Source organism: Mustela nivalis (assembly GCF_964662115.1).
Source record: "Mustela nivalis genome assembly, chromosome: 2".
NCBI classification, from domain to species: domain Eukaryota; kingdom Metazoa; phylum Chordata; class Mammalia; order Carnivora; family Mustelidae; genus Mustela; species Mustela nivalis.
Window position 1 is genome coordinate 139,799,868 of NC_139021.1, and position 23,732 is coordinate 139,823,599.

Genomic DNA, 23,732 nt, shown 5'->3' on the forward strand with positions numbered 1-23,732 from the left:
GAGTGGACCATCAGGGCACGGACCCTAAATCCCAGATACATTTTAGCGATGAGGAAAGGCGGCCCAGAGGGGTCGCCATGCCCCAGAAATGGTACCTTCTTACAGTGCCTAGAATTTGTCCCCTTACCTCCAACCTCTGCTCACCCTCCCTTGCCCAATGTCTGGTCTTATCACCCGTCCGCATTACTGGACCGGTTTTGTTTGCAGTCTTGCCTCCTCCGGCCTGGCCTCCGACCTGCCACCAGTGTGAGTTTTCAAAATGCCAATCAGAGCATGTCACCTAAATCCTTGGATGGCTTCCCCCTGCCCTCCAGATAAAGGCCAAGTTTGTGCAGCTTGGCACACGGGCCCTTCACCACCTGCTGGGGCCACACCTCCCCTCCTCCCCTCAGGCACCCCGCACGCCAGCCACGGCCAAGGGCTCGCGCTTCCCGGAAAGCATACCCTCATTATTTACACGCAAGCTTGGAAGCCTTTCCCACCCCAGTTCTAGACTCCTCCTCTTGGAGGCTTCACATGAAGCCCCAGGCCAAGGCAGTCCTTTGCTACGAACCTCAACCAGAGCCTGGCCACCCTGAACAGCCCGCAGTGTTTCTATCTACCCCACTGAGAACAGGGTTGGGGCCTTACAGAGCATTGGCCTGGTACACAGGAGGAGCTCCGAGAGGGTTGGGAGCCTAGCGTGTCCTGGGCCCAGCTCTGTCCTGGACAGACTGTACATCCTGGGCACAGAGATAGCACCCACCACGAAACCCCATACCCACGCAGGCTCAAGTGCAGCTGGCTCAGAACAGAACGCTGCCACTCAGGTCTTCACAGCCTGTCACGCTGGGGTGCAGAAGCCAACGTGAGATGCACAGGTGAGCCTGCAGGTGGGCCCTGCAGAGAGCAACTGTGTCTCTCTCACGGCCAGTTGGCATTCTCGCTGCCCCAGCCCACCCCGGCCTTCCTGACTGCACGAGGAGCCACAGCACCCTGGGGCTGGGCCAGGGCTCCAATCTTCCAGACACAACAGCTTGGCCAGGCCGGGTCTGCTATGGCCCCTACCCACATCATCCTCATCCCTCCTCATTTCCAGGAACCCATCTTTATAAAGAACCCTGACTAAAAGTAAAGAAAGAAAGAAAGAACCCTGACATTCTGAAAACGATTAATACACTGTATGTGAACTAACTTGAATTTAAATATCTAAAAAATTTTAAAATAAAGTAAAAAAATAAAGAACACTGACTTCCTGAGAATGACAGGGAGATCCAGGTCTGGATGTGAAGGCAGATCACAGAACCTAATTTTTAAAATATGGGCTCTGGGGATGCTTGCATGGCTCAGTCGGTGGAACATCTGATTTAGGCTCAGGTCTTGGTCTCAGGGTCATGAGATTGAGCCCCAAGTCGGGCTCCATGCTCAGTGGGAATCTGCTTGAGATTCTCTCTCCCTCTTCTTCTGCCCCTCCTCAGCCCATCTCTCTCTTAAAAAAATAAATAAAAAATAAAAAGCATAGGCTCTGGAATGAGGAAGGCCTACATTCCAATTCTATCTTTGCTGTTTTCTAACTACATGACCTTAGGCAAGTCACTTAACTTCTCTAGGCCTCAGTTTTATCATCTGGAAATTGATCTGATAGAGTTTTTGAGAAAATTAAATAAGTTAATGCATATTTCATACCTAGCTCAGAGGTCAATTCAGTGTGTACAGACTAGTATCACTGTTATTAATATTATTATTACCCTAGAACTCAACAGCTGCAGATACGGGGTTTTCAAGAACTGAATGGTAGACATTCTTGGCTCCTGGACCTTCTAGGGCCAGTGCTGACATTGGCTGGAGATGGACTTTGGCCCAGGCACCTCCTCACCCCACAAAGAGGGGCTGCCCTCTGCATCATTTGTAATTGGTTTCCACCACCTTCTGCCTCTGCTTCAGGGGGCTCCCAGTCTTCCTGTAGTGCCCAATCCCCCTCTTACTGCTCTCAGGACCTATGAGAAACCCCATCAGTCCAATGACTGAACTCTGGACATTTCTCTCCACCCTTAAGTTTGAAAAAGAATCATTTAACAGAGTACAGGGCTCCTGTACACTCCGTAGTACGTTCTAGGCCCAGCTCTGTCCTGGACAGATTGTGCTTCCCGGGCACAGAGGTGGCACCATGCCAAGCCCCCACAACAAACCCCCATACCCATGCAGGCTCAAGTGCACCTGGCTCAGAATGGAACACTGCCACTTGGGTCTTCACAGCCTGCCACGCTGGGGCACAGAAGCCAATGTGAGATGCACAGGTAAGCCTGGAGGTGAGCCCTGAAGAGAGCAACCATGCCTCTCTCACACCCAGCGGGCATTCTTGCTGCCGCCAAAGCCGGCAGCCCCAACCTTCCTCGGCCTTCCTGACTGCACTGGGGGCTGCAGAGTGTCTCCTGGCTCCTGGGTGCCACTGTTCAGGCTGTTGGCAGTGAATGCCTAGGGTTCCATTCTACCCCCAGTTAGATTTAAGATTTTAAAAGCACTTAGACCACTGAAAAATCATTCTACAAAAGGAGAGGAGAGAGAGGAGCAGAAAAAATATTTGAAGAAATAATGGTTGAAAACTTCCCAAATCCAATAAAAAATCTTAATTAACACATCCAAGCATCTCAACAAAGTCCAATTAGGATAAACACAATGAGATCCACAAATAGACACATCGTATTAACTGCAGAAAGTAAAACAAGGAGAAAATGCTGCTGCAAGCAGCAAGAGAAAAAGGACACATCCTTCACAATGGAATTGCAACAATATTAATAACTGACTTCTCATCAGATATGATGGTAGCCAGAGGGCAAGGGGTAAAATTCAATGTGCTCAAAGTTGGGGGGGGGGCGCATTAGCCAAGAATTCTATACCCTGCAAAGCTGTCTTTAAGAAATGAAAATGAGATAAAGACATTCCCAGATAAACAAAAACACAGGATTTCATTGCTGGCACACCAACCTTTCAAGAAATGCTAAAGGAAGTTCTTCAGGCTGAAAGCAAGTGACCCCAGACATAATGCAAATACACATGAAGAAAATAAGGAGCTCTGAGAAGGTGGTTATGTAATTATAAAAGATAGCACAAATGAATTTTTCTTTTCCTTTCTTCTTTCAGCTGGTTTAAAAAGCAAGTGCATGAAACAGTACATATGTAACTGTACTATCTGGTCCTATAACATTTGGAAATGTAAGATATTTGCCAATAACAGCACAGAAGAGGGAGGTAGAAGCAAACCTGTCTTGGGTTAAGGAAATGATGCCAGGTGGTCACTTGAGTCCACAGGAACAAATGAAGAGAGCAACAAGCTGGAAATAAAAGGGCTAAGATGTCAAAAGTTATGGGCATATAATTGCTCTCTTTTCTTCTTCCAGCTTCTCTGAGACACATAAAATTACACAAAGTAATGATTATAAGTATTGTTGAATTTGCAACATACAAAGATATAATACGTATAACGATAATGCCCCCAAAATCAGGAAAACAGAACAGAGCCATAAAGGAGTCGCATTTCTAGATCTCATTGGAATTAAGTCAGTATAAATCTGAAGCAGATTTTACATGTTAAGATATGTAAAATAAGCCCCAGGGCAGCTACTAAGGAAATAGCTTTTAAAAAGTAGAAAAAAAATCATTAAAGAAATCAAAATGTCACATTAGAAAAGTATCACTTAATGCAAAAGAAAGCAGTACAGGAGGAACAGAGGAACAAAAAAAAAAGACATGAGTAATTCAGAAAACAAAAAGTGAAACAGCAGAACTAAATTCAACTGTATCAATAATTGCATATATCAAATGAGCATTAATAAAAGCATTAGCAATAATATGAATGGATAAAACAATCCAAACAAAAGGCAGGGCTTGTTAATGTGAATAGAAAGTGAACTAAGATCCAACTGCATGCTTCCTACAGGATACACAATTTAGACCTAAAGATATGAATAGACTGAAAGTAAAGTGAACAAAGACCTATCGTGTACATAGTAACCATAAGGAAGCCAGCTATATTAGTATCAGACTAATTAGATTTTAAAACAAACAAACCAAAATGTTACTAGAGGTAAATGGGGACACCTTAGAACAATAAAAGGACCAATTCATTAGAAAATAAAACAGTTAAACATCGATGTAGCTCACAAAGGAGTATCAAAATACATGTAGCAAAAATTAGCAGAATCGAAGAAAAAATAGTTAATTGAACAATAATAGATATTTCAACACTCCTACACTTATAACAATGATTAGAAGAATGAGACAGAACATCAACAAGGGGACAGAAGACACCAACAACACTGTGAACCAACAGACACCTACAGAACCTTCAACCACAGCAGAATTCATTCTTCTCAAGTGCCCATGAACCATCCTCAAGGACAGCCCAAATGCTATGAAACAAACCACAACAAACTTAGAAGTGCTAAAATAATACAAAGTGGAATGAAAGGAGAAATCATTTTTAAAACACATTTGGGAAACTCACAAATATGTGGATATGAAACAACACACTTCTAAATAACCAATGGGTCACAGAAGAAGCCATAAGGTAAATCAGAAAATACTCTGTGATGAATGAATGGGAAGAGACAACACACACAATTATAAGATGCAATTCAGAGGAAAATGTATACCTGTGAATATCTATATTAAAAATAGAAGAAAGATGTAGAACCATTAACCTAACTTTCCATCTTGAGAAATTTTGATGAAGAAGAGCAAACTAAACCTAAAACAAGCTGAGGGAAGGAAACGATAAAGATTAGAATGAAGAATTGAAAGCAGAGACTCAAAGAGCTATCTGCACACCCATGTTCATAGCAGTGGTGTTCACAATAGCCAAAAGGTGGAAGCAATCCAGTTGTCCATTGACGGGTAATTAGATTAACAAAATGTGGTCTACACACACACACACACACACACACACAGAGGAATATTACTTGGCCTTAAAAAAGAAAGGAACTTTTGAAACTTGTTACAACATGAACGAACCTTGAGGACATAATGCTAAGTGAAATAAGCCAATCACAAAATGACAAATACTATGTAATTCCACTTCTACAGGGTCCTTAGAGTAATGAAATTCATAGCAACAGAAAGTAGAATGGTAATTGCCAGGGGCTGGGAGAGGTAAGGGGGTTGTTGCTTAATGGGTACAGAGTTTCACACAAAAAAAGAGAGTTCCACAGGTGGATGGATGGTGATGGTTGGTGGTGGATAGTGATGGCTGTCCAACACTCTGAATGTACAGTTGACCCTTGAACCATGTGGAGGCTGAGGTGCCAAGCCCTGGAGCAGTCAAAAATCAGTGTGTAGTGTGCCTGGGTGGCTCAGTGGTTAAGTCTCTGCCTTCAGCTCAGGTCGTGATCTCGGGTCCTGGGATCAAGTCCCACTTTGGGCTCTCTGCTCCGCGGGGAGCCTGCCTCTTCTCTGCCTGCCTCTCTGCCTACTTGTGATCTCTCTCTGTCAAATAAATAAATAAAATCTTTAAAAAAAAAAAGAAGAAGAAGGGGCACCTGGGTGGCTCAGTGGGTTAAGCCGCTGCCTTCAGCTCAGGTCATGATCCCAGAGTTCTGGGATCGAGTCCCACATCGGGCTCTCTGCTCAGCAGGGAGCCTGCTTCCTCCTCTCTCTCTCTGCCTGCCTCTCTGCCTACATGTAATCTCTCTCTGTCAAATAAATAAATAAAATCTTAAAAAAAAAAAGAAGAAGAAGAAGAAGAAGAAGAAGAAGAAGAAGAAGAAGAAAAAAGTGCTGTTTTAAAAAAAATTAGTGTGTAACTCTCGACTCCCCCAAAACTTAACTACTAACAGCCTTACCGATAACTTAAATAGTCGAGTAACCCATGTTACTTTTGCATGTTACATGTATTCTAGACTATATAAATAAAGCTTGCTAGAGAAAGGAGAATGCTATTAAGAAAATCATGAAGAAGAGAAAATAGTTATTGTACTGTATTGTATTCACCAAAAAAAAAATCCATGTATATATTCAAACCGATGTGGTTGAAAGGTCAACTGTTCTTAATACCACTGAATTATACATGTAAGAATAATTAAGATGGTAAGTTTTATGTTCCATATATTTTACCATAATTTTTAAAATATTTGAGTGGAAATTAATGTAACAGAGAACAGAAAAACAGTACAGGAAGTCAACTAAACCAAAAGTTATTCCTTTGAAAAGTTCAACAAAATGGACAAACCTTTAGCTAGATTGACCAAGGGAAAAAAGAAAGAAGACTCAAGTTATAAGAATCAGAAAGAAAAAAGGGGGACATTATAACTGACCTTACAGAAACGAAAATGATCGTAAGAGACTATTACAAACAACTCTATGCCACTAAATTTGATAACTTAGATGAAACAGACAAATTCTACAAAACACACAAACTACAGAAACTAACTCTAGAAGAAATAGAAAATCTGAATCTACCCACAAAAGAAAGCCCCAATTCACATGGCTTCATGAGTGAATTCTACTAAACATTTAAAGAAGAAATTTTGTAAAGGTTTTATTTATTTATTTGAGAGAGAGAGAGAGAGCGCGTGAGGGAGGCAGAGGGAGAAGCAAGCAGGCTCCCCCACTGAGCAGGAAGCCCTATGTGGAACTTGATCCCAGGACCCTGGGATCATGACCTGAGCCAAAGGCAGATTCTCAAGAGACTGAGCCACCCAAGTGCCCCTAAAGAAGAATTAATATTAATTCTTCACAAATTCTTATAGAAAATAGTACAGGACAGAACACTTCCCAAATCATGGAACTGATAAATGCTACTATGTGCATGAACCTTGAGAGCAATATACTAAGTGAAAAAAAACAGTGACAAAAGACCACATATTATATGATTCTATCTATATGAGATGTCCAGAACAGGCAGATGTATAGAGATAGAAAGTAGATTACGGGTTACTAGGAGTTGAGGAGCCAGGGGGTAGTGACAGCTAAAGCGTATGAGGTTTCTCTTTGAGGTGATAAAAGTGTTCTACAATTGGGGCACTTGGCTGGCTCAGTCAGTAGAACATGTAACTCTTGATCTCAGGGTCATGAGTTCAAGCCCCACATGGGGTGTAGAGACTGCTTCAATAAATAAAATCTTTTTAAAATCTATTCTATAATAGGTCGTGGTAATGGTTGAGCAGCTCTGCATATACTAAAAGTCACTGACTTCTACACTTTAAATGGGTCAATTATATGGTATGTGGATTCTGTCTCACTAAAGGTGTTTCCAAAACAAGCACTCCCACTCCACTTTTAAATATTCTATACACTGAGCTCATAAAATTTCATTTGAAACAGAGGTTTCCAGGCTTATAAAAGCCTTGTCTGCCCATTCCTTCATTCCAGAAGGCTTACACTGAGCGCCTGCTGTGTGTGGTATCTTGGTCCAGCAGGGGAATACAGAGATGAATCCAGCCCAGCACCTGCCCCTGGAGTTTGTGGTCAGGTGAGGGTGGAGAACATCTAATAAATTCCAGCCTGCCAAAATCTCTAGTACCTTGCCACATAGGCACACTCCCCATCGTTACCCAAAGGAGGAAAAAATAAAATGCTAGCCAACATTTATTAAGTGCTTACTGTATGCCAGACACTGTGTTAAGTACTTTCCATGCATTACTTCCTTGGACCCTCACAACGTTACTCTGTGTTGGTACTCTCATTAGCTTTGTTTCACAGATGATGAAACTCTCATGACTAGTAGAGGAGGTCCTTGGGCCTGCAGGAGTCTCCGATAGAATCAGGTTTGAGGTAGAGCTTGAAGAGGGCCTCTACCAGCTCGAGAGGGAAACTGAGGCCCCAGAGTTCATGGGCGTCTCAGCCTGGATTGGTATGGATGCTCAAGAAAGCAAAGAGGACTGAGGTCCCAAGCCTCGGGCTCTCATAGACACTCTGCCCTCTCCCCAGCACTTCAGGTCTCTGAGACTCTGTTTCTTCACCTGTAAAATGGGCCAGTATTTCTTCTGCAGAAGAGGTAAGAGCCCTGCACGAGTGCACTCTCTATGTATCCATATAAAAGAATATAAAGGAAGAACCATGGTTTGCACAATGCTAGAAGTCAAGAGGCACTGAGGTCAGGGACCCTCTGTCCCCACTTTTAGGAGAGCCCTGGCCCCTCTAAAGAGAGGGCTGGCCATGCACACACACTCACCCGGACGCCTTCACTGTCCCTCCACTAGCTGCCTCAACATCCCTTGCTTTTGGATACTGCTCACCCTTCTTCCAACAACCAGCCAAGCCCCCTCAAGTTCTCCTTCTCCTGGAAGCTTTCCCAGACCTCCAGCTCAGCACGGCCCACCTCCTCGGAGCCCTAGGGGCCCCTGTTGGTGTCTGAATGTCACCTGCTGGCCGGGGTTGAAATTCCAGCACCTCCACAGACTGGCTCAATGATCCCGTGTGAGTGCTTGACTCACTCAAAGCATCACTTAACGAAAGGCTAATGAGAGACTTGACACGTCGGCTAATTGTGAGCCCAGGCTGCAGGCAGGAGATAATGAGGGAAGTTTCCAAGGTATGGTAAGTGACTGAAAGTCCCCTCGGAGAGGCTCAGCTGGGGAAGGTGCAAGGGGCTGCTGCCAGGGTGGGCTGGGGGCACATCCTTGAGGACCAATGGGATCCTGAGTCGCCTGCTTGCACCTCATCCCGTCTGGAGAACCCCTGGGAGGGGTAGGATGTCTTACCCTGTGCTGGGACCTCCTCATCCCAAGGGCCCCTGGCTTCCTGCGTATACTGAGGGCGGAGTGTGGGGTCTGGAGAACAGCCATCAGTAGGCCAGCTCCCCCACTCAGGGTCAGGGGTGGGCTTCCCTTAACCAAGGGTTGGGGGAGGCTGAGATCACCGGTATACACAGGTATATGTGGGACTTCTACTAAAATGCAATTACAGGCTGGGCCTCAGACTGCCTTTCTGACAAGCCCCCAGGCAGCTATCCTGGCCATACTTCACACAGTGAGGACCTAAAGCACGGCACAGCTATTGCTGAAAAGAGCCACAAGCAGCAAGCACATCTTGGCCTCCAAGTGTCTGGAGGCACCCCGCCCCACCCAGCCACACCCTGGGCTCCCCCCATCTGGTGGGTAAGACTACATGGATTTTCTGAGTTTCCAAGATCCCATTTCCATTACATATGTAAAATGGAAGCAAAAAATACACATTACGAAAACATTAGAAATTTTGAAAAAACAATAGGGAAAAGAATCACGGATCCATCTCGTACTGTATTGGAAATGACTTTCCCCTCTCTCCCCAGGCTGCCAGAGCCCAGCTGGCCAGAGTCAGGAGTCATTCTGCAAGTGGGACCTGCCCCCAGGAGCCCCAGCCCATCACAGAGAAGCACTGGGGGGGGGGGGGGAGATGGGGCTGCTCCCCACATTCTCCATCGCCTGGCCCCCTTCCCACGCTGAGAGAGAGGCCCAGCCTGCAGTGCCGGAGGCCTTCACCCAGACCTACCCTGTGGGGGGCACAAAGTCAGGGGCAAGGCCCTCTCCCCTCCCCCGTTACAGGCAGGAGACTGAGGAAACACTGCTGCGGAGGAGGGAGAGGTGGGGTCTGGGGGAGGGGGTGCACATCTGGATTCCTGGCCCAGAGCCTGCATTCTTTCCCTGTGAGTGTGAGGAGATGGGGTCTCTCTCGGGAGAGCTGCGAGGAGGCTGCTGGCCCCCGTCCTGCCCCACTGTAACAGGACCCACCCTGGCAGGAAGACTGGCGGAGACGGGAAGGCCCGGAACCTCATTTGGGGGCCCTCACCCAGATTGCTCACTAGCCAGGGCAGGCCCAGGCTGGGGCTCTGTCCCATCCATGCCAGCCAGTGCCTCAGAAATACCAGAGGGGAGGAGAAGGTGGAGACCAGAGGGCACAGGGCCACTTGTTGATGAAAGGGGCCCTGGGGGTGGGAAGGTGGGGGAGGAGGGAGGGGGGGCCCGCTCAGCCTGTTCTAACCAGAGAAGCGGGGCGCCTTACCTGGGGGCAGTCCTTGATGTAGTGTCCTTTGTTGAAGCACAGGTGGCACAGGTAGTTGGGTGGGGGCCGCTTGCTGGGCTTGCGGGTCTCAGAGGTGAGGGTCAGGTCTGAGAAGTGCTCAGTGAGGGAGCTGAGGCCATCGGCGATGTTGTTGAGGGAGCCGTAGGGCGAGGCGCTCTTGTACACGCTGCTGCTCAGTGCCTGGGAGGAGGGACAGAGATGTGAGGGCTCCCCGGGCCTGGGCACGCTTGTTTGCAGCTATGGCCTCATGGGCACCTGTCCACGGGCACATACACGCACACTTGTGAATGCACACTCTCTAGCTGCCCGGGAGCTCTGGCCCCCTAGAGCCCCAGTTCATATCCCAACTCCTGCTGTGCATCCACAGGCAAGCCAGTGAGCGGCTCTGGGCCCCCGGGGCCCTGTCTGGAAAACAGAAGTAATGAGAGCCACCTCCTAGGGTTTCTAGGAGGCTCAAGTGAGGTCACTGCATCTCCCATCTGGCACTGAGGAACCACTCAGTAAGAAGTGAGGAGGAGGAGGACGGTTCTCATTAGTTCTTTACACATTCCCAGGAGGTAAGCAAGCATAGCAGAAAGCAAACTATTGGATCTGGGGCTTTGCCATTTACTAGTGTTTTAAACAAGTCACTTATTGCTCAGCTGACTCAGTTTCCCCATCTTACAAGAAAGAGGGGCATCAGCGTACAGGATTGTTTCCATTGTACAGAAGAGAAGACTGAGGTTCCACACTCTGCCTGGTCTCCTGTGGCATGAGGCCTGTGCAGACTGTGTCCGGGGAGCCCCGAGGCTGGCCCAGGCCTGCCCTCTGTGAGCCCAGGAGGAAGTGGCCCACCTCTCCCACCTCCAGCTGACAGGAACCAGATGTCTTGCCTGGCTTCAAAGCAGACGCGGCCCAGGCCCCCTCCTGGTGTATACAGCCTCTATTTATAGGAGTCACGGGCTCTGGGCAGCCAGGCACACTGGAATTTAGCAAAGGTGGGGCCTGTGGTGAGGTTGGCAGGGAACAGCCATGGTCCCCTTTTCCTGGGGCAAGGCCAAGGCTGTAAAGAGGCAGCTCCTCCAGGAGGGTCAACGACAAACCTGGGCATGGGGCCTGGGCATCCTCTGGTCCCCGCTTAAGGTGCTTAAGGATTCCAGGAGGGAACCACAGACCTTGGGGAGCCTTGGGTCTAATGGGAAGACAGCCTTGTTCCTGGAAGTCTCCAGGCCGCTAGAGGAAGACGGCCCCTGAGGAGAGGTAGCCTCAGTCTCCCTTACGAAGACAGGGCAGATGGAGGCTCAGAGTGGGCACAGTCCCTCCTTCCGTGTGGGCAGGGAGGGAAGGGAGTGGAGAGCAGGCCCCTGGAGATCAGGCACCCCTCCCCAAACCAGGACAGATGCCACCCCTCACACATGTATACCTCAGCCTCCCCACTTGTTCCATCTCTGGGAGCCTGGCATTCCCTCCTAGAGGATACAATCCTCACCATCTGCAAACCACCACTCTTCTTGGCTCCCTGGACACCCTGCTCTGTGGCCTGGGGCCAGTCCTTTCCCTCTCTGGGCCGTGGTTCCTGCTCCTATAGGTTTAGACTGGAGCCTAGGAAAAAAGATGCAGTGACCACGTCTAAAAAGCATCCAGGCTGAACACCCAGTCAACCAGCCTATGATGTCTGGGCATGGGACTCAAAGGCTCCTGAGGACCACCTCTGCTCTACCACTGCCCAGGGCTATCATGAAACCCAGGACCAGTGCAAAATACCACACCTTGCCTTCACTGTGAGGGTGATTATCCAGCTCTCAGATGAGCCGAGAGAATGGTCCATCCTGAGAGGCAGAGGGTCTCCCATACCCGGAGGTGTGCGAGATGGTTCTGGAAAACCAACGGTTCTGGACAAGAGGTGTGGAGAGGGGTCCAGTGTCCACAGGATTTGATCCCAGTCCCATCTACTGAGCAATTACAGTGTCCCAGGGGCTGGAAGCTGTACACTTATTAAGACAGCCGACGCTCACCACAACCTGTGGTCCCATTTTACAGATGAGGCAGTGTGTCCAACTTTGTACTGAGCACCTTGAGAAACTGAACCAATACAGTTTTCTTGGCCCCACCTCAGACCTACCTACCTACCAAAGTAGTCACCTGGCACCGAGAGCCTGGAGCCTACAGCTTTAATGTGGTAAGAAATTCATTACAGAGAATCGACCATTTTAGTTCTGGTTTTTAGCGTACGGTTCCGTGGCACTAAGTACATGCCCATGACTTTGCGACCACCAACCACCACCACCCCCTTCCAGTACTTTTACATCGCTCTAAACCGAAACTGTCTCCCCCTGACGCACTAACTCTCCGCTCCCACTTCCCCCAGCCCAGATCTGCACGTTCAAGCTCCCCAGGGCAGTCTGTCCAGAGGGCCCAGCTCTACCTGGCCTTTCCAAACACCCAGGTCTCTCCTTAGCTTGAGTGGAAGCTTCTCCTCACCCAAACAGGCCTGAGGGAGGGCAGCACCACCACAGCCTCCTGGAGAAAAGTTCATCCAGAAAAGAAACTCCCAACTCCAAATGGTGTGACTCACCCTCATGGCCGGGAAATGCAATTTCACAAATAACAGCCCTCTTCATTTTTTCCCCCCGTTCTCTCTTTTCTTTTTTCTTCTTCTTCTTCTTCTTTTTTTTTTTTTTTTTCTGGATAAGATTTAAGCAAGTTCACAGGAATTGGGACTGTTTTGGCAGCAAACTGTCAAGAGGAAGGGGAAGTCTGGTGGGTGCCAAAAAGTGCATTAATTACACCCTGAACAGCCTCTCCCCTGCCTTGTGGCCACACTGCCCTGCCCACGGGTGACCCCTCGGGCATCCCTGGGCAGCCAGAGCCCTCCGAGCAGGCTGTCCTCTCCCCAGCAGCTGGACACCGGCACCCCCCACCTCACGAGGGTCCTACGAGCAGCTCCGGGAAGAGAAGCGAGGTCAGAGCTCTCCTATTCACCGCTTCTGCCCCCCTCCCTCGGGTGCTCTGGCCTGTCCCTCCTGGTGGCTCCAGCTCCCTTCCCCCAGCCTCAATTTAAGATGACACCACCTTCAAGTGGAAAGGAAGGAGCAGAATAGCTGACCCAACTGCTTGCACATTCCAGATGGAGAAACTGAGGCCCAGAGGGGCCCAGGGCACAGACCAGGGCACACAGCCAGGCCCGAGGGCCATGAGTCCTGCTTGCCAGCTGGCTAAGAGAGCGGGTGGGGCAGCAAACTGTTTCCTCTCGCAAGCCCCAAGGAGCTCCAGCCATGGAGGTGAAAGGCAAGCTGCTCTCAGACCTTTCCCCGGCCGGCCTGCGGGGATGGGTCAGCACAGAGGCCAGGACACACCGTGTTCCGGCCCCTCTGGCTGCGGAGGCAGGCCTGGCCTCGGGCTTCCCGTTTGTAAACTGAACCCGGAACAGGGAAGGAAGGCAACATGGATGACCTTCGCAGTCTCGCTTTCTTAGGGTCCAGACACCAGCTACTGAAAGACCACCCCAGAGCCCAACATGCGGAGGGCACTCGGTCACTCTGGGCACCTCCTTTCCGAGTCCTGCTGCCTATAGCTGGAAGGTGAGGCCCAGCAGGAGTGGCCCTTCATCAGGGAGCCCCGAACTCCCTAACGGCCGTGCTTCTCCTCCTGGTGTCCCACGGGGCACCTGCTCTTCCCCCTCTAGTTCTACACTGGCTGTCCCCCCAGGGTGCCCTGTGTCCATCCAACCTCCTCCAGGACGTGGCTCTCGATCTGGTCATACCTCTGGTGGTGTGGCCTTGAACCCATCCCTTCCTCTTACTCAGACCTCAGATGCCCCTGCCTCCTCCAGGGGCCTCCTGGACCTCATGGCCATAGCCTTGTCTGTCAGGGCTAGGCTGGGTGGGGATCACGCCGTGACTCTGCTGCCCTTGACTGAAGGAGCTCTGAAGCCTCTTCATTTCCCCACAGGGCTGGACATATCAAAAGGCAAAAATTCTGCAACATTCCGTCACCCCCACAGCCCAGACTGTTTCTGCCATCCCTCATACCTGCCACTGTCCCAGGTACAAATCATCAAAGGCAGAGAAGGGTCTGAGAACCCTACCCAACAGATGAGGCAGTGAATGCCCTAACACCTCAAAGATTCAGGTTGGGGGGGGGGGTCTCTGAGTAGCCACAGACGAAGTAGAAGGCACTCTCACCCCAGATTAAGCCGCTCTGGACACTGGTTGAGGGCAGCCCCACTACTGTGGTGGATGGAAGCCACTGGGCCCAAATCACCAGACTAAAGGAAGAGACCACCTCTCCCTCCTCCCCACTCTCAGCAGCTGGCAGGAAGTGTGGGATCCTCATACCATATCTGGGGGACGGAGCATTGGACTCCCGCCCATTCCTGGAACGTCTCGGAGTCTCTGGCTTGGCTGTTGGGGAAAGTTAGAGGGGAAGATGCTGAAATCTATTCTCATCCTGCTTGTGTCTTAGACGTCACTGGATCCTTTCTCTTTCCTAGTCTTTTAATACTTGCAAGAACACTATTTGGATGGGCATTATTGGCTCCATTTTACAGAGCTGGAAACTGGGGCTCAGAAAGGCTGAGTAACTTGCCCAAGGTAAAACAGCCAGCATGTGGCTAAGCAGAGACTGACACCCAGATCAGCCGGCCTGTTACATTTCATCTCCCACATGGCCTCCAGGCTTGGCTTCTCCTACAGTAAGGGGAGCCAAAGGAGAACACAGGGGTGGACCACTCTCCCTTGGGCCTTTGACTTCATATCACCAAGCCCCTCGGCCCTGGCAAGATGAGGCACCACCTTCTCTGTGCTGCATGAGGGGTCTGGGTCCTCGGGCTGGGGGTTCTGTAGAGGGACCTGGAGTGTGCAGGCCAAGACTTCCAGGGCTGACTCAAACTGCCACACACTGTTGGCCCTCCCAGGATGAGAAGAGGGTCCAGAGGGAGGGAGGCAGACAGAGGTTAGGGCAAGTGCAGAGAAGCCTGCTCTAGGGAGAGGAAACCAGTGCAGAGAAGAGAGGAGAGACAGCTGGCAGAGGTGGAAACACCCACAGAGAAGGACACGGCAGTGCGCAAGGCCATGAGAAGGGGAGCGTTTGAGGAAATTGACCGGAGCAAAGGCTGAGTCTTGCCCGAAACCCGAGGCCAGAGAAGGCTCTGAAGGGCGCATGTGGGGGGTGGGGGGGACTCTCCAATCCTAGTTCCCAGCTCTTCTTTCATCAGCTGGACAACTGCTTTCTCATCCCAAAATGTCACCCCGCACCCCCTTCCAGACACACGGACACATGCACACACACGTGCACACACATACGCACCCACACCCTTCTCTTTAACACAAGAAACCATTCATTTCCCAAATGGCTCCACCCATTCTCCAAGGGGATCTGCACTTCTTCTACCCCTAGGGTCTGTCTGGGGCTCCAGTCCCGAGAGTCACACCCCTACCCCATCCCTAGGAACAGGTGGATGTGTACTGCCCTCGGGGAGAGGAGACCACGCATTGGCTGATGGGAAAGTGAACTCACACCTTGACTAAAGATTTCTCAGGTGTGGTCAGAGAGCAGCTTGGTTCCTGCGGGCCAGGAAGCTGACCTGTAGGCCAGGAAGGTAGCAGGGCTAGCCATCACCAGAGGCAGCAACCCCTCGCCCAAGAATGCCCAAAGGCTCCACAGCCTTCTAGAGGCCCATTCAAACACAGTTCCCCATACACAGCTGGAGCTCAATGAGAGATTCTAACTTAAATAAGCAGTCTGTGTGCCTTTTGGAGGTGGGGGGGAATGGGGAGAGAGAAATGAGGAGAAGACCCAGAGAGGGAGGAGCACAGTGGTGGCAGGACACACAGAGAAGTCCTAGGGTGAGCCTCCCTCCAGACTCCATCCCTCCAGGTCCTGCCCAGCTCACGGCTCACCCGACAGGTGCCCACATTGTCCAGCCGTATGCCCTCCACCCAGCTAGAGCATAAGCACTGGGGACCAGCTGCCTCTCGCTCTAGAACGTAGTCATGGAATGAAAGCAGAAAGCACGAATTTGATAACCTAAGGGCTGAAAGGGACCCCAATATTCAGCCAGTCCAAGGGTACCACTGAGGTCTGCTGCCCCTATGGCAGGTGGCCTCGGTTTGGATCTGTTGTTGACACGGCGGGGTGTCAGGAGCAAGTTGAAATAACGGGGAAGGTGTGTGTCAGTGTGTGCATGGATGCCTCTGCTCTGTGCATGAGCGCTGAGAAGAACTCTGGTGATATTCAGCTTCTCGAAGAGGTCCAGAGTCGAGAACCATGAGCATACCTAAGTTGCTGCTGGAACACCTGGAGGGACAGGGCTTTTCCATCTCCCAAGTCAGCTTTTTTCCAATCAAGCAATCCATAAACATTTTGCCAGTGAGATAAAACAGGAGATAAGAAGCTGAGGAGGGAGCCCCTGGGTGGCTCAGTCAGTTAACTGGCTGCCTTCAGCTCAGGTCACGATCCCGGGGTCCTGGGATGGAGCCCCACTTCGGGCTCCCTGCTCAGTGGGGAGCCTGTTTCTCCCTCTCCCTCTGCTGCTCTCCCTGCTTATGTTCGCTCTCTATCTCTCTGTCAAATAAATAAATAAAATCTTTTTTTTTTTTTTTAAAGAATCTTTTTTTTTTTTTTTTTAAAGATTACTTATTTATTTATTTGACAGACAGAGATGACAAGTAGGCAGAGAGGCAGAGAGAGAGAGGAGGAAGCAGGCTCCCTGCTGAGCAGAGAGCCCGATGCGGGACTCGATCCCAGGACCCCGAGATCATGACCTGAGCTGAAAGCAGCGGCTTAACCCACTGAGCCACCCAGGCGCCCCTAAAATCTTTTTTTAAGAAGAGAGAGAGAGGGGCTGAGGAGATCATTCATGGTGTCACAAGTCACCCGTCTACCTAACCACTTAGTACCTGAACACTGGTCAGTCCCAGGCCCTGACCAACAACAGCCGGTGGAAAAAGACAGGATTCCCACTCTCTGCATGCTGACAATGTAGACAGACCCACATACAGCGGATGCTCGTCCACAGAAGCAAATGCTACGACATGCCTCACCGGAAGCACGTCCCGCTCTTCTGCCACAGCCTGCGGACACTGGAAGGAGGTGAGCTTCCCCGGGGCAGCTGGGGAAGGCCTCTCGGAGAAGGGGCGGCCTCTCATGCCAGATAGAAGTTGGAATCTGTCAGTTCTTGAGGGCAGGCAAGAGCATTTGAGGTGCAAGCAGCAGTCAGTTCAAAGCTTAGTGCCTTCTCGAAGCTTTACAGTATAGAGGACAGAATAAAAGATGATGCTCCATGGGCGCCTGGGTGGCTCAGTGGGTTAAGCCGCTGCCTTCGGCTCAGGTCATGATCTCAGGGTCCTGGGATCGAGTCCCGCATCGGGCTCTCTGCTTAGCAGGGAGCCTGCTTCCTCCCTCTCTCTGCCTGCTTCTCTGCCTACTTGTGATCTCTCTCTGTCAAATAAATAAATGAAATCTTTTTAAAAAAAAAAAAAAAAGATGATGCTCCAGCACACCCACAGCCACACGGCCCAGACCAAGCCTCCTGAGACCTCGGCTGGAGCCCGAGTCCTGCCACTGATGCCCTGACTGTATCATCCTCTTCTTGAAGAGCCTTAGTTTCCCCACCTGGACAATGGGGACACTGCACAATGACTGTGCCATGAGAGAAAAGTGCCAGCAAGTGCTCATGCCCATCCTCTGACTCCCCCAAGCCAGGCCATCCTTGGACTTCCATCCCAGGGAGCCCCACGCCCTGTCTCTGGGGAGGGGCTGGAGCCATGGGTACGACTGAGGTAGGGACACAGTGCGACGGCCGGGACCCGTGATGAATGGACCAGTGCCTACCACTCCTCAAAAGGTCTGAGATTGGGGGGCAACACATCAGAGGCCCCAGAGCTTGAAAGAACGTTCCTGGGGATTGCCTGCCTTGCACTGGGGCCCCGAGAACAATCCAGGCGACAGCCAGCACAGTGAGCCACAGAGCCAATTCTAGCTGGAATATGGAGGCATTCTGCATGTAGCCCGGCCACCGACTCGCTGAGGGTGCCTTGCCAGGCCTGCTTTCTCTTCTAGAAAGAGATGAAGAAAGAGATGCCAAGAAGAAAGCACTGCCCAAGAGTAAAGGACCATGACTCGGGGCTGCCTTCTCTGCAAGGAGCCCCTTTAGGTGCTGACAGAGCCTGGCTCACTGCCACAGCTCATTACAGATTACTAACCCTGCCTGCTTTCTTCCCTCCCACCTGACTCAGAAGGTCCACAAGGTGTGGCCTCCCCTCTGAGTCCAGGCCTGCCCAGTCAACTTACTTTGACGGAGGGAGGATAGGGCCACCTCAGCCTACAGGCCCTCGAGTGATGGCCCTCCTTGTCTGAGTCAGAGCTCAGCTTCCCAGGGCTGGCCAAAGGGGCCAGGCAGACTCCCAGGCTCTGCTGGTCTGGAAGGCCCATCCCTCCTGGGACCTGGAGCTGCCCCCTTCCCACCAACACACACAGACCACGAAAGTTGCTAGGAATGAACTCCAGCCCCGAAAGCTCACTCTCAGCCCCACTGAGGCAAACCTCCATCCTCACACAGGCTGGGGCTTCGTCTGCACCTGCGCCCTGGTCAGGTAGCCTGGGCTCACCTGCACCTGTGGGCAGCACAGGTGACACACAAAACCTTCACAGGACTGTCAACACCCAGGGGCCCTTGAAAGCAGGACACCTAAGTGGCGCCTCGAAGGGTCTAATAGCCCTCTCTGCAGAAGGGCTTAAACCCTGTGCATAAAGCCTCGGGATATCCCTGCTGCCTTCAGTGGACAGGCTAGCGCCGCAAAGACGAGGAGGTCTGCAGTGCTGGGGTTGAGAGCGCCAGGATCAGGGTGGGGCTGGGGAGAGGGCTTGAGTCAACAGCTCCTGGAAGAATGTCCTAAGGGTTAGAAGAGATGTGCCTTAACGGAGCCGTCCCTGGGCCTGGAGATGTTCAGAAGAACACTGTCAAACATTTTATGCCAAAAACATTCTCTGGTCAAATACTGATGGAAATGTGGGGCTGACGAGAGGGAAATACGTTTCTATGCTGCGGGACTTCTCAGAGCCTTCACAGTGCTGGGGGTTGCGGGGGTGGGGGCATTGTGTGTCTCCAAGGGAAGGACAGTCTTTTGCTTTCCAGACAGATTTGACCCCAAAGCCCTTCCCCCAGCCTCCACAAACCATGGTTTCACTGTAAAGCCATGTCTGTCTATCCCTGGAGGAAGAGGGAAAGATAACGGCCGCCCTCAGACTCTGACCTGGAGTGGGACAGCCATAGTCCTCTTGAGGGAGTACAGGCACAACGCAGGACGGCTTCTGGACATCCCTCTGAGGGGCCCAAGAGCTAATTCTCATTCTCACAATGAGGGGTATGTCTCCTGTTCTGGAGGTGGAGTCCCACAGCTCCTACACTGCTGTGAACTCAAATTCCAAGCTAATCTTGGCAGGGAAGACCCCCACACCACCCAAGCCCCCACTCCCTCTAAGAGCAGCCTTCCTTGGTACCTAAGAGGAGAGCAAAGGGGCTCAGCCAAGAGCCCCCGGAGTCTCTCTTCAAAGACATGTAGTTGTTGCCACAGATAGGGGGTTGAAACTAAAGCTCCCAGGGCGCATATTCTAGACCGAGGCCTTTAAAAAACTGCACAAAATGTCTGTGCCTGCTTTGGCCTGGCACCTTTACCACCAGCTGAGAAGCTGAAGAGCCCCCATGGGCGTCCAAGACACCTCCGGGTGTCGCTCCTGCCCTCGTACACAGACTCTGCCATCTTTCTGCTCCTGGGGCCAGTGTTCCACTCAGAACCCTTGGCTTATCTTCAGCTTCCAGAGCTGAGGTTCCAGGGGCACAATGGGCTTCTGTGCCCCCATGTCCTCAACCCCCCCGCCCAAATCCCAGCTGCATTCATGGTGTTTTGCTATTGTGGTGGGAGCAGCCTAGGGGTGGTGCGGGAGGGGGTGGGCTCTTGGCACCGGGACCCGCGCAGACAGGCCGTGGTCAGCGGTCAGCATGCAAGTCACATCCGCAGGCACTGCCACCAGGCCTGCCAGGCCTTGTAGAGAATGGCGATGCTCCTGAGTCCCTGAGTCCCTTCACAGAGTCCCCTCCGGCCCACACATGATTTGCTTCTCCAACCAGCCCCTCGGTGGCATTCAGGTGGGGGGTATTTTTTCATGCCTTCTCAGCCAGTTGCTATTTCGGAGCCATATTAGGTCACTGGCTAAGCCCTGGACGCAGGAAAGCCCAGGAGCACAGCTGGGGCTCCAAGAGGCTTTAGGAGGCGAAGTGGGTGAGGGGTGAGAGTGAGTGAGTTGAGAGCCCAGAAAGCCATCCGGAAGTCAGCCAGCACAGCCCTCCAGTCCCTCCAAGAAGCCACTGGTCTGTCAGCGTAGGAGAAGCCCCTCTTACCTCCCCCAGCTCAGCCTGTCTGCTTGCGTACGTATCTCTCAAATCCCATCCTAAGGGGCAGCAGAGACTAAATTCAACGAATGTGTAAACTGAGGCCAAGGCAGAGACAAGGCATTCTCCCAAAGTCAGGTCATAAGAGACTTCCTTCTACCATTGTTCTGCATAACCTTTATCAGCTTCTTTTACACTGGCCCTCCTCACAAGGGAAGCTGGGGTCAGCAGCAGCAAAGTGACCAGAAACAGGTTTCACTGAGATCCAAATGAGATCTCATGGAAATGTTAGACATTTCCAAAAGAAGTCACCACTTCCTACTCCTACAGAAGACTTTGGATGGCTCCAAACTTCCAAGCCTCTCAGCAGAAACCCCCATTCAGGGAAGAAGGCAACCATTGGGTAGGAACTGGAGGAGGCTAGTAGAGGATGTTTAGGGACACCCTGCCCCACTCGACCCGTGAGGGGTGAGAGAGTTCATGGTCACATGCGTCATGATCACTGTCCTCCTTGGGATTCCCACAGCACCTGCACGAAACTACCTACCACTCACGTTGTAACTAACAATCTTGTCTGTATTTCATCTGGGGCCCTCACTGATCTGTCCCTGCTTCCCCAAGGGCACACACAGAACTCAACAAATGTTTGGTAAGGTAACAACTAAAAAGACCCAGGTAGTGAGGAAACACCCAGAACCTGTACTCCAGTTGCCCGTCATTGGAGCCAGTTCCCTGAAGAGGTGGCAAGTCTCTTATAAGAGAGAGGATTCCCAGCCAAGAATAACTCCTCCCGTGGAGAGAGTGCTTTACAGTTTACAAAGAGCTTTGGTAGACAAATGCTTTCACTTGGCCCCAAAGGGTGGCTCTTCAGACCCATCTCCCTGCGCTATGCCCAACAGACCCAACACAGGTCAACCAGTCCTTCTCTCAGCTCACGCGGTACTGACCCACTTCTACGCCTCAGGTCAGCATTTTATGTCCACATCCTCCTCTGGCAGAGTTGAACACATTATGGGACCAGAAAGGGAAACCCTCTGCCTTTCCCCTCTCATCCTAGCACACTCGCACTTTCACAGGCCCTTGTCCCTGACTCATTCAGGACTCTGAGTCTCCTAAACCAAATGCCATGCTCAGGCCCAGAAGGAAAACGAACCTTCAAGCGTGTCCTCTCCTCCACCCCTTCCCCCTGCACACTTGCAGGGGGAGCTGCCAGAAGACAGATGAGTGAAGGCCACAGAAGGGTATCTGCAATTCCCAAAAGAGACCAGAGTGGATGGGAGGGGAGGAGGAGGAGGAGTCCAGCTGAAAGGAGAGAGGAGTGGTATCTAGGAAAGCTCTGGAGAAGACCTCTGAAAAGGGGCTGGGAGGTCCTGGCAATCTCTGTATTTATCTGGCGGGGAAGACACGCTGCCCCTTCCACTTTGTAACCGAATCCACCCAACAGGCAGACTTTGCAAAGCAGCCAGCCCAGGTTTCTGGAGAAGGCACTGGGCAGCTGAAACCTCTCCCCCAGGCTAGCCCCCCTCCCAAGAGCTCAAGAGGATTTCCCTTTCATTTCCTTCCAGTCTGGGAGGGCGGGGGACAGCACAGTCTGTGGGGTCAAGCCCTCAAAAACCACTTCCTATGTGGCTGGGGGAGGGCAAGCAGCTGGAGGATATATCTGGGGGTCCCTGTGTAAGAACAGCAGGAAAAGCCCTGCTCTCCAGGGTGCCCTTTGGGTCAGCCACCACCGAGGTCGGAGGAGAAAAGATTTCAGGCCCCTGCAGAGAAGCTCAGAGCAGAATCTGCACTCCCGGTCCCAGCGAGCGGTGGCCAAGAGGGGGATGGGGCTGGGCGTGGGAAGGACACTTGGAAGGGGCTCTCCGCCCTGGCCGCGCCCGGGCTGTCTGGAGAGAATCCGGAGCCCCCCGCCCAGCCCGGGCTCCCCCCAGTTCCCTTCAACAGGGCGCTCCAAGCTGGGAGAGGGAGCAAGAGGGCCCCGCCCGCGCCTGAGCTGCTGGGAGCCGGGCTCAGCCGGGAGGTGACGCGCTCCCGACGCCCCGGGGACATCGGGTGGCGAGTTTGGCAGAGCTGAACGAAGCCAAGCCAAGCAGGGCCGGGCAATACCGAGCCGGGCCGGGCCAGGCCAGGAAGAGTCAGGCGGATAGGAAAAGGCCCCGCGCGGTCGACGGAGGGCGGGGGCGCGCGGGGGCACCCACCTCTCCGCGCTGCAGCTGGAAGAAGCTGTTGAGATAGCTGGAGTGCAGGGGCGAGCCCAGCTGCTCCGGGCGGCCCTTTCCGAAGGCCAGTTCTGGGGGCGCGGCGCCTGCGGGCGGTTCGGGCCGAAAGGCATCGAAGGCGCTCGCCTGGTGCGTGTCCTGCAGCGACAGGTAGACCCAGTTGAGTAGCTGGGCGGGCTGGTACACCGAAGCGGCGCTCGTGTCGATGGCCGACAGCAGGCTCATTTTGCGGCGGCGGTGCCGGCCCCTCCCCGGCCGCCCGCTTGCGCCCCCCTCCCCCGCAGCGGAGGGGCGGGCACCGGGGAGCCTGCGCCCACTGCCCACCGCCCGAGCCCCGACGGCGATCGCCCAGTGCCGCGAGCACTGCGCTCTGCCCGCAGCCGCCGCCGCCGCCGCCGCCTCCCCCCGACTGTAGCCGCAGCGCGCGCGGGCGGAGGAAGGAGGCAGCGAAAGTTGGGCAGGAAACTTTTGGGCCCGCCCCCTCCGCGCCGCCCGCCCCGCCCCGCCCGGCGATCCGCTATCTGCCTCAGTGCTGACCCCTTCGGCAGCCGCTCCCGGGGCGGGCTCCAAATGGACCACGCCCCTTATACACTGTACTCGCCTGCCATTGGTCGTCTCATTGAATATGGAGTAGTGGGGCGGGGAGAGCGAGGAATTAGGGCTCATCTGTGCTTGCCGCAGTCTGCTGGCCCGCCCATGGGCGGGCCCCTTCCAGGCCCTACCCCACCCCTAGCCCGCCCACCCGCCCTACACCCGGAGCCTGCGGGAGCTCAGGACAGCCCCGGCCTAATCAATCTGCTCTTTCTCTGCTTGGAGCTCTTCTGTCTCTCGTTCTTTCTAAATCCACTGCAATTATTTCATTTTCACTCGTTTCTCTTGCCGGATTTTTCTTCTTTTTTCATTCTCTCTCAGCTGTCTTTCAGATTAACATCTCCTGGGTCCCTGTCTCTGTCCGGCTCGTCGTCTTCTTCTGTGGTTCTCTCTTAAGTGCGTGCGTGCGGGTGTGTGTGTGTGTGTGTGTGTGTGTGTGTTTTCTATTTCCGTCCAGTCTGATGTGTTTCTCTGCCTCTCCTCCTCCCCTCCCAGACACACGTGCACACACACACGCCTCCCTCCCTCCCTCCTCTCGCTATCACCGTAGGACCCTCCCCCTCCCACTTAATTCCTTC

The 23,732-nt window shown here is 52.2% G+C and overlaps 1 protein-coding gene across 1 annotated transcript in view; it reads right to left on the minus strand.

The window, feature by feature from the left end:
• Window positions 1-22,978, minus strand: part of ZCCHC24 (zinc finger CCHC-type containing 24) — a 60,991-nt gene extending 38,013 nt beyond the window's left edge. Inside the window, exons 1-2 of the mRNA XM_082719892.1 lie at window positions 22,543-22,978; window positions 9,955-10,155 (exon numbers count right to left, since the gene is read on the minus strand). Of these exons, the coding sequence (XP_082576018.1) occupies window positions 9,955-10,155; window positions 22,543-22,788 (447 nt within the window). The 5' untranslated portion in view covers window positions 22,789-22,978. The remainder of the gene's footprint in view (window positions 1-9,954; window positions 10,156-22,542) is intronic.
• Between the last annotated feature and the right edge of the window lie 754 nt (window positions 22,979-23,732).